The sequence below is a fragment of the Siphateles boraxobius genome, unplaced genomic scaffold (genome assembly GCF_051911475.1).
Source record: "Siphateles boraxobius isolate OS27281-9 unplaced genomic scaffold, OSU_SipBor_1 46, whole genome shotgun sequence".
NCBI classification, from domain to species: domain Eukaryota; kingdom Metazoa; phylum Chordata; class Actinopteri; order Cypriniformes; family Leuciscidae; genus Siphateles; species Siphateles boraxobius.
Window position 1 is genome coordinate 17,966,041 of NW_027509097.1, and position 10,941 is coordinate 17,976,981.

Sequence of the window (10,941 nt, forward strand, 5' to 3'; positions counted from 1 at the left end):
TTCCCCAATACATTTAATACACCTATCCGGGGCATTTTGGAAATACTCAAAATTAGGACAATTGTGTCTTGTTTTCTCTGTCATTCAGAGGACTAGAGTACTAGGTCAGTAGTAAAATTGACCAGTGCCTGAAGTGTAAAGGTCTCTTCTTGCTTCCACTTCCCAGTCAACCCCTCCTCTGTACAACGTGAGGGACATGACGGTACCTACAGCTTTGTGGTCTGGTGGGCAGGACACTTTGGCAGATCCTCAAGATGTGGCTGTACTGCTCACACAGATACCTAAATTGATGTACCACCGCAATATTGAGCACTGGGAACACCTGGACTTCATCTGGGGCTTGGACGCCCCACAAGAAATGTACGGCAAAATGATTGAAATTATGAGGGAGCATGTGTGAAGAGACATTTTGATTGAGCAGCAGGTTTTATCAGCAATTTGTTTTTACCATGCTTGGTGTGCAGCTTAAAGAGATAGTTCACCCAAAAATGAAATTTCTTTTCTACCTCTATGTTTATTCATACTTCAAGCAGACGAACCATTTGTTTGAGGTGCTGGTAACCAAATCTGCAATTACCAATGTATATTCGGTATTACAAACTGATTTAAGCCTTTGAGCCGTCACCTAGAGATTGAGTTTTACATTCATAATCAGTTGTTGCCTTTTAATATCTTTTAAAGGACATGCAATTTGTTTAATCTGTTTTTTCACTTTACCTTGCTGTAGCATTTCATGACCTTTTTTAAGGCCTGTTCACACCAACAACTATATTATCACCCACGCAGCGGACAGTATCGTTCTGTTTATTCTAAGCGCGCACTTGTCTGCCACTTTAAATGGTTCAGCTCGTTATAGCAGGATTGATTCTGATTGGCTGTCAATGTTTTTATTGTTCCATCACCTGGATAAAATCATTCTGAAAAGGATTCCATCGAAATTGTTTATTTGTACCGTTGTAACTGTGGTGTAAACTTTGCTGTTCTTTAATATTGAGAACGATTTTGGAACTATATCTTTATCATTATAGTTGCCGTCCTTGGTGTGAATGGCCCTTTATGGTCTTGTTTAATGGATTTTGTAAATCTAATCATGACATGAAACCCAATAAACATACATTGATGCAGAAGACATATACAGAAAATAACTTTTAGTAAGAGGTTTTATTTTTGTAACCAACAACGTGGCACAAACTTAATCCATGATACCTTACAGTGATAAAAACAAACTTTAGCACACACTTTAAAACAACCTGAATATACAGTACATTAAATTATCAATATACAATACATAAGAAACTTTTACTCATTACTTAACAAAACAGTAAATCAAATATACTTAAATATGAATTAGTATGGCAACATCGTTCATCTGAGAAAACCCAATCTAAACTCAGCTGGTGAATTGTAAAGGACCACACTGCTTCTGCACAACGAACAAGTCACTGTTCTCTTATGTCTTCCATTAATACTAATTGGATTTCATTAACATTGTAACAATTTTGTAGAATTGTAGTCTCTTTGCAATATCTAGAGGAGTTTCACTTTTCTGTGAGGGAGACAAACAAAATGGCAAACTATTAATAGTCACACAACAATGTGTATATACCAATATATAATCAACACATAATTTAAACCACTTTAGACTAAATACAGTTCCAAACCACTATCTCACCTGTCACTATATTATTAATTTACAGTTCCAGCAGATTAAAACACAGTTACTGTAATATCAAGACAAAATGATTACTATAACCTCTAAGACAGTTCATGCTGAACAAATTAACTTACTTTGTTCTGTATAGAAACATCTGCATTGTTCTGCAATAACAATGGAACGATCCTTTGACTTTTTCTTTGGCACGCATAATGAAGTCCAGTGTTCCCCTTCTAAAAAGATATACAGATTATACAATGAACATCCTTTTTTGCAGGGTTATGTCTACACAAATTGCCCAATTTCTCAATTAACACTTATTATAATTATCACTTAACACTTATTAACACAATAACTAATTGTTATACTTACATAGTCTACAGCATTAACATCCACCTTAGTGGCCAAAAGAAACTCCATCAATTTCACATTTTTTCTTTGCTTCTCTAGCTTTTGAGAGAGAACAGGTGAAATGCTTTAAGATGGTATAATGACACACATTTAGGTCAGTCACATTTAAAGTCAGATTGCATGTGTGATGGGCAAGAACACCATAAAACTCCACAAAATATTTTCTAACCCCATACATGAATCTCAAGGACATTCTTGGACATCTCACTCTGCATGCTAAGATTAATTTTCAATTACGATTTTAGCTACTACAGCAATTCTCTTCTTTTCAGACAGTAACTAGTCTATTCTAGAAATACTATGACTAAGGAATAACGTACTCTGTTACATACGTAACCTCGGTTCTCTCTAGAAGAGGGAACGAGTTTTGCGTAAGTTGCTTACGCTACGGGTAAAGTCATCTTTTCTTGATATGAAGCCAAAAATGTATCCTTAATTTTGTATTTATTGTCAACGCGGTGCAGCAGCCAGCAGACCTAGAGCAGGCTATCTGTCGTGCTCATTGGCTGCCCTGCGGCAACTGCAGCAGCCTACCACTATGGCTGGCGTGACGTCGCGCCCTCTGCGCGTCATATGCCGCCAGAATGGGTGTGGCTTAGCCTATAAAAGTAAGGCTCAGAGGCTGCCTCCCTGGTTTTCATCGACTGAAGCGAAAGTCGCTTGTGGTGCGAGCACGGCAGGTTACGCAATACTCATTCCCTCTTCTAGAGAGAACCGAGGTTACGTACGTAACAGAGTACGTTCTCTTACGAGAGGTTCTCTCGTATTGCGCTAGTTGCTTACGCTACGGGAAGCCCTTGTAAACGCCGTGCGCGCCAAGCATCCACTACATGAGTCCCAGGGAATACCAGGGAACATAGATACGTGGGAATAAGGTGGCCAGCAACGCGGGCCAGCACATATACATAAGCGCTCATAGGGAATACAGAGCGGCGCTGCCAGTCTATATAAGCATATCAACCCATAAAGTGCAGCTCAACCAGGAGAGCTGAGTCACGTGAGAGTAGTCTGTGCACGATTAGATCTGGGCAGAACGTACAACCCACTCATACTGACAGAAGTCTAGCCTGCAAGGCAGGAACTTCCAGGTTATAAAACCTAACAAATGTGGACGGGGAGGCCCAGCCCGCAGCCTCACAAATGTCATGAATGGAAATCCCGCTGGACCAAGCCCACGACGAGGCAACGCCTCTAGTGGAATGAGCCCTGATGCCCAAGGGGAATTGCAAACCTGTAGACACAAGCATTCGCTAGAGCGTCCACTATCCATCTGGACAGACTCTGTTTTGAGGCGGCGAGACCCTTGGTGCGCCCACCAAACGAAACGAAGAGCTGCTCCGAGCGCCTAAAGGGGGCGGAGCGCGTAATGTAAGCTCTCAGCGCCCTGACAGGGCAGAGGAGACTAACACCGCTCTCATTATCGGATGCTAGCAGAGCCGAAAGAGAAATGACCGGCACTCTGAAGGGAGTGCCCAGCACCTTAGGGACATAGCCATGTCTAGGTTTGAGGATGACTTTAGAGTCATTTGGCCCAAACTCAAGACACGCAGCGCTAGTGGATAGCGCGTGTAAATCCCCCACACGTTTGACTGATGACAGAGCGGTCACAAAAACGGTTTTGAGCGAAACTCCAGGACCAAAGACAGATCCCATATAGGAACCGACGGGGGTCGCGGGGGGGAGGGGTTCATCCTCCTGGCTCCTCTAAGGAAGCGGATGACCAGATCGTTCCTTCCTATTGACTGGCCTGGTGTCGACTCAGCGAACGCTGCGACGGCCCCCACATATACTTTAAGCGTGGAGGGGGACCTGCCCCTGTCCAACAGCTCTTGAAGGAAGCTTAGTAATCACGATACCCCACACGTTCGTGGGTCCAGATTTCTGTCGGCACACCAATTGGAGAACACAGACCATTTAGACGCTTAGAGCCGCCTCGTAGAGGGAGCTCTGGACTACGTGATTGTGTTCATTAGTCCTTCTGGCAAGACAATGGGTATCCGTTGATTAACCATACGTGCAGAGACCAGCACTCTGGATGGGGATGCCAGATTGAGCCGCGGGCTTGAGAGAGGAGATCTCTCCTCACCAGAATCGGTGAAGGGGCTGTACGTGACAGCCGCGTCAGCTCCGGGAACCAGACTTGGTTCTCCCATCGCGGGGCTATAAGGAGCACCGAGTGGCGCGTTTGCCTGATTCTCTTGATTACCTGTGGCAACAGTGAGACTGGTGAGAAAGCATAAAGTGGGCAGCTGGGCCAGATTTGGCAACGAGTGCAGAAAGTTCAGAGACCATACGAGGAGGCGTTCTGTCAGATCGTAGAGATTCCTGACGGTTCACGTAGAACACCACAGAAATTTTGTCTGACCGGACTAGAACGTGGTGGTCTCGTAGGAACGGGAGGAATCGCTTCAGTGCGTTCTCGACCGCTATCATCTCCAGACAGTTTATATGAAGGTGTTTCTCTCGGTCTGACCACAAGCCAAAGACCGGTCTGCCCTCGAAGAGAGCGCCCCAACCTCAAAGTTGGAGACGTCCGTCGAGATGACCTTTCGGTATGAAACAGCCCCCATCGTGGCCAAAGACCGGTCTGCCCTCGAAGAGAGCGCCCCAACCTCAAAGTTGGAGACGTCCGTCGAGATGACCTTTCGGTATGAAACAGCCCCCATCGTCACTCCCCGCTGGTACCAGTCGGCCGCTAACCAGGGCTGCAGAGCTGAAACTCAGCTCTGAGTCACTCTGATTTGTCTGCAGCTGGACGCCCAAGCCCGGTGAGGCACCCGAGCGTTCAACCAGTGTTGTAGCGGGTGCATGCGCAGTAGGCCCAGCTGTAGCACCGCTGCAGCTGATGCCATACAGCCCAGCATCCTCTGAAACGTTTTCAGAGAAGCGACGAAAAGGAGGCCGAAAGACAGGCCGAACAGGAGGACGGTGTATTAACATACCTGACCGTCGAAGGCGAATCTCAAGAATGACCTGTGACGGGGTATTATCTGAATCTGAAAGTAGGCCTCTTTCAGATCGAGAGAGATAAACCAGTCCCTCGGGCGAATTTGCGCGACAATTTGTCTGGTTGTTGTCAGCATAACTCGCTCAGATAAGGAGGTACCGGTTCTATGGCCCCTTTGCACAGCAGCTTGGCTATTTCTGTACGAAGTAGATGTGCTACTTTCACTTTCGTCTCGGTCTGTGCTTGAAAGCGTGGGGGACGGCGAGCGGACTGTAGTGAATAGCCTTGTCTTATTGTGCTTGGCACCCACTCTGATATCCCTGGAATCGCTTCCCATGTTTTTACATGTATAGCTAGGGGCAGAATGGCCTTCGGGTTCCGATCGCCGCACATTGTGGGCTCGGGAAACTGAACCGGAGATATGGGCGCGGCGCGTGCGCCCCTCGGTGCTTGAATACAGCGGCTCGCTGCCAGCATTGGCTGGCCGTTTCATATGTGATGTCCGGATTGCATTGAATGGGGAATCTTTTGTGATCACTTTGTGATGCGCGAGCGGCGCCCGGGGCGAACCGTTTGTAAGTATGCGTGAGCGCTCGTGAGCGGGCACGTAACTTACATTTATATGTGATGTCCCGATTGCTTTGAATGGGGAACGTTTTGTGAAAACTTTGAAGCGCGAGCGGCGCCTGGGGCGAGGTGTGTTTTTGTAAGCGTGAGCGCTCGTGTTTTTGTAAGCGTGAGCGCTCGTGTTTTTGTAAGCGTGAGCGCTCGTGTTTTTGTAAGCGTGAGCGCTCGTGTTTTTGTAAGCGTGAGCGCTCGTAACTTGGCCGATATGAGGCTGCTTTGGCCGTGCAACAGAGCGGGCAGAGGGTAGGCATTGGCACATAGTCGTTGGCATGTTTCCTACATCTAACACTCGAGCGGCATTCGCCAGCTTTATGAGAGTGGGCTCTGTGCGAGTGATGTAGGCACAGGCACTGAGATGTAGGCACAGTTTCTAGACTTATGACACCATCGGCCTGAGCAGGATAACCACACATTATACCCTTCTTTAGATATCTCTGGGTTGCCGTAAAAACAGCGGTTGTGTGCAGGAGAGCGGGTTGTATCACCAAATACTAATACATAATCTCTGCAGTAGCCTTTGCTAAGGGGACTGACAGGGCAAAAAGCTTTGACGGTGGTCCGGCCTCGGCGAGACCCAGCCGTCTTTTCCTCCCTGCTGTTGCTAGGAGGGCTTCACGTGCTCAGACTTCAGCGAGATCTTAGGTGGAGGTCCCTGCGGGGGAGGCGGCCTGTGATGGCTGGACGAGCGCGATCTAGGGCAGCCGCCCTGTCGTCGCTGCAAAGTTTGCGGCTGAGCTGGACGCTGTGCAGTGCTTTGCGCAGGAGGCTGGTCACGTGAGCGGCCTGCAGCTGAGCTGGAGCGTCGAGGCAGAAAGAGATTCATGGCCTGTGTGGTCTTCTGCATTTCGGAAGGTGGTCGACAATCCCGTTCACCGCTGGGCCGAAGAGGCCAGTCGGGGCGAGCGGCGCGTCGAGAAACGCGGCGCACTCGGACTCTCTCATGTCGGCGAGCGTCAGCCAGAGATGCCTCTCTGTGATGGTGAGCGAGGCCATGCATCTCCCGATCGCCTGAGCTGCGGATTTTGTGGCGCGATGGGAAAGGTCCGTGGCGCTCCTCAAATCCGTGACGGCAGCTGGATCCGGGCCCTTCTCGTCCCACTCACGGAGTAGGTCGGCCTGAAGGATCTGGAGAACAGCCATGGAATGCTCCGGCGAGCGTCTCGCTGTGGATCGCTGTTACGTGGTCCAGAAGAGGGCGGAGCCTGTCGAAAGAGCGAGGGCTGCGTGGTCTGGGCCCAGGCAGAGAGCGCAGATCACATGGCGGGCTCTTCGGCGCTCAGGAGGGCTCTGCACGAGCCACAGGAAGTGCGAGGCATTTTGACAAAAAGACCCCACGCTCTTTTAGCAAGTGAGTGTCACGGCGGCGAACACACACAGCAATACAATGTAGCAAAGGATACTCGTTGCCCGATAGCGTAGCAGGCACGGAAGGCTGAAGGCGGCGAAGGCGACCGGCTTCCTCAGGCGCTTTCCTCTGCTTGCAGTCGCTGGTTTCAACAGCGGCGGCTTCTCTTAGAATCCAGCGATGCGGAGAGCTTCGCTGAAGAGATGAAAATCAGAGAGGCAGCCTCTGAGCCTTACGTTTATACGCTAAGCCACACAAATTCTGGCGGGCTATGATGCGTGGAGGGCGCGACGTCACGCCAGGCTCAGTGGTAGGCTGCTGCAGTTGCCGCAGGGCAGCCAATGAACACGCTAGACAGCCTGCTCTACGTCTGCTGGCTGCTACACTGCGTTGACAAATACAAAATTAAGGATAAATTTTTGGCTTCATATCTCGAGAAAAGATGACTTTACCCGTTGCGTAAGCAACTTACGCAATACGAGAGAACCTCTCGTAAGAGAACTTACCATTATTAGATAACCAATTAACAAGATAGGCATTAAAATGGCAATCATCAGGTAATCCAGGAAGGAGAATGTTCTCCTCGTAGCATAGTGCAAACAGGTCCTTTCTTTCTAAAGAAGGAACACATATTTTTAAGCAAAACAAGCAAGACGACGACACAAACAATCATCAATAAAATGTACCACAGGGCGAGTCTGAGAAAATTATTAAAGTGGATCAAGTGCACATGGGACTCCATTACAAACAGCGGTAGCATTACGATAGTCGAGGTACAAACAGAAGAACTCTCTTCTTGTCTTCTCACTAATGCAACACCTTATTCCGAATGGACACATTTGCATTGTAGTCTAGAAGGTATTTGACACTCCTGAGGTTTCCCCGTCTACAGGCGGCTATTATCGGCGTGTCTCCCGTTCCTTTATCTTGAACATTCACATTTCTGGCATCAGCCGAGATCAGTTCATGCAACTTGTGGACGTCATCGTCATAAGCTGCCTGACACATTGGCTGTGGAAAGGAAGCAGCACAAAATATGATTACAAAAATGTGCATGAAATTAGTACATTAATAAATGTAAGATGACTAAATAATCACATGAAGTTAGATTGAACCATGACTTGATATCAGATAATGGTGAAGAGCAAAACAGGTCTGGTGACATCCCAATTATGAAATAACTTCTTAACACAAACACACCCTTTCCAAACACAAAATGACAAATAAAATAACAAATGCTACGTTTTTATTTGCATAAACACTAAACATAAAGCTCCTAACGCAGTATTGTATTTTTCTTTTCATGCTTAAGTATACTACTGTAGGCATATTGTATGTATATTAAGGTGTAAAGGAGATGTAGATGTTAATGCAACTAATGAAAATGGTATAATTACATTTTTACTCAGTTGAAAAACATGACGTTGACAGTGACACAGAATTGAGGTATGAAGAACAAAACTCATTAAGTTGTTAGACATTAAATCGCATTAATTTAACATAACACGGCCAGTCAATTATCATAATCATCAATTACATGAGCCAAGCCTTTTAATTTCTAAAGAGATGAAGATCAAGACATTTCAAAGATCCCCGAAAATAGCCCACGTTACTCACCTCTGAGTACAAGATCCCCATTTGGTTTCCTCTATCACTAAAGGGAAACGAACTTGTAAATCCTTAATCAGGACTCCGAGGATTTAAAACTAACAGCCCTTTGCAAACTTGTTTGCTTTCTACCTGGGGGAACTGTGTTAAACAGCGCTTCAAGTTCAGATACGGGTGTGGCCATTTAGTTAACGATGACGCATACGCAATGACGCAATCCGTGTCGTTCAGGTATGGAGTATGGAGCGCGATCGGGGCCAATAGTCTTTAAACGAAAAGCGTGAAATTTGACCGCGTCAACACGCACTGTTTGTTCGCGTTAACGCGTCAAAAAGCACAGTAGCCAATGAAATTGCTGTATTTGAGACTATATTTGCACACTCTAAAAACTTTAACCATTTACTCAATTTTACTCAACCACCGGTTTACTCAATTTTTTTGGTGAAACATTTTTACACTTAAAAATATTGATTTAATTTGAAAGCAGTGAAATAAATTGAGTAAATGTAAGTAAAAACATTAAGTAGATCTGAGTAACTGCATTTGGTACATTAACAAATAAAATTGAGTAGAATTAATTGGGGAACAACATTTAAAAAAACAATATGTATGAGTAATATCAACTGTTTTTATTTATTAGTAATATTAACTTTTTCATTTCCTTTAAACCTTTGTAAAAAATATTCCATACAACCACCGGTACATGACATTGGCCTTTATTGTCGAAGAGTACAGCAATAACGTTCCAGTGGATTTTATACGGTTTTAGCATAAATAATATTGCCTGCATATAAACTTATGTAACAAACATTTTAGGAATAAAAATTAAACATTTAAACATTCAAGTAATTCAAGCTTAATCAACCGGTCTGTTATCCAGTTTCCACCGGATCAGCGCTGGTTCTCGTGCCGGAGATGGACTCGCGCTCTGCGGGTTGACCTCGAACTTCAGACCGCCGTCCTGCGTTTCACTCAGAGCCGAAAGATGCTGCGACGCGAGTACAAAACCTGCTAATAAACAAACAGTGCACAGTTCTGAGAACATTTTATCATCCAAATTAGTTATATTCATTATCTTTAGGAATAGTCTTGTTATAGCCCAGCAAACATTGGTCCGACGGCAACGTCGTGTCCCTGGCCAAAAATAGTCGCGGTAGGACGGCATAAATCGGTAAAAATATGTATCACAGAACATTTCCTAAAAATGCCTTCTGATACATTTGTACATGTCTACAGTTCTCTGGGGTTGCATATATAATTGTTATTTTGACTTTTAGCTACGTGTAGTTCAATATATACCGTTTGTGTATCTGTTGTGAGAGGACGTCACCTGGCGACGTCTTTTACACGTGCATTTATAGACCATCATGACCCTCTATGAAATCAATTGTGATAAAGCTGCGCTTAATCTTGCATGGTTAATACTGCAATAATTAATTGAATTTGCAAAGTTTTTAAGAGGTTGTGACGACGTCCACTGACGTCCTTTACACGTGTAGTCAATGTTGTGAATAGTCGTCCACAGACGTCTTTTACACGTGTAGTCAATGTTGTGAATAGTCGTCCACAGACGTCTTTTACACGTAGTCAAGCAAAACAGAAAAAAACATGAATTATCTTTATGAAATACCCTTTTTTTATATACAAAGTACATATATTTACTTTTTCTTGTTTAAATAATTATACGAAGTGCCCATTGGTTACGTGATTCCAAAGCCGCATTTTAATCATTATTTCAACCTGTTGTACCTTATGTATTCGTTGTTATTTTTTTGATGGAATGTATGCATATACATGTAAAACAGAAATATATCCGGTCACCAGTTAGACGGGCTCTGTTTGGAAACTGATGCCAAGATGTAGTAATTTCGCGATATTACAAAATCCCGCGACAGGACAGATTATCTCACGTGATGTTAACACGTTCTCCTCATCTCCGGAAACCGGAACTTGAACAGTGATCAACCACGAGGAGAGGAGGAATTGCGTTGTATCTATACTAATAAAAATCTACTGTTGGGTAAGTACATTTCGTATTATTATATTTACGTGCTTGAGTTTTACTTGTTTGACATGAATGAACCGAAATAAATGATGCCCACATTGTCAACTGAAATGTACTGAGTTTGGCTAAAATAGATGATCTCACGAGATGTTAACGCGTTCTCCCCATAGACACCGGAACTTTAGCAATTGGAACAACCACGAGGAGAGGAGGAATTGAGTTGTATCGAGATTATTAAAAATCTACTGTTGTGTAAGCACATTTTGTATTATTAAATTTACGTGCTTGAGTTTTACTTGTTTGACATGAATGAACCGAAATAAATGATGTCCACAATGTCAACT

General features: G+C 44.8%; 2 protein-coding genes across 3 annotated transcripts in view; one reads left to right on the forward strand and one right to left on the reverse strand.

The window, feature by feature from the left end:
• Positions 1-1,142, forward strand: part of lipf (lipase, gastric) — a 34,718-nt gene extending 33,576 nt beyond the window's left edge. Inside the window, exon 10 of the mRNA XM_077201216.1 lies at positions 167-1,142. Coding sequence (XP_077057331.1) covers positions 167-400 — 234 coding nt within the window. The 3' untranslated portion in view covers positions 401-1,142. The remainder of the gene's footprint in view (positions 1-166) is intronic.
• Positions 1,143-10,456, reverse strand: ankrd22 (ankyrin repeat domain 22). 2 transcript variants are annotated; one of them, XM_077201225.1, is made up of 6 exons: positions 8,602-10,456; positions 7,804-7,995; positions 7,491-7,598; positions 2,027-2,104; positions 1,789-1,887; positions 1,143-1,546 (listed from the first exon to the last, which is right to left on the reverse strand). In XM_077201225.1, exons 1-6 carry the CDS (start codon positions 8,620-8,622, stop codon positions 1,469-1,471), a joined length of 576 nt encoding a protein of 191 aa, XP_077057340.1. In that variant the 5' UTR covers positions 8,623-10,456; the 3' UTR covers positions 1,143-1,468. The 2 variants fall into 2 exon arrangements, with proteins under 2 accessions (XP_077057340.1, XP_077057339.1); XM_077201224.1 differs by having other exon boundaries at positions 2,027-2,100; positions 7,487-7,598; positions 8,602-8,826.
• Positions 10,457-10,941: the final 485 nt, after the last annotated feature.

Excerpts from the sequence above, each read along its gene's own strand:
- ankrd22 (XM_077201225.1), bottom strand. The coding sequence starts at position 8,622 with ATGGGGATCTTGTACTCAGAG. Across the intron at positions 7,996-8,601 it reads TGGGGATCTTGTACTCAGAG|CCAATGTGTCAGGCAGCTTA; the intron begins GTGAGTAACGTG and ends TCCTTTCCACAG. Across the intron at positions 1,547-1,788 it reads ATGTTTCTATACAGAACAAA|AAAAGTGAAACTCCTCTAGA; the intron begins GTAAGTTAATTT and ends TCTCCCTCACAG.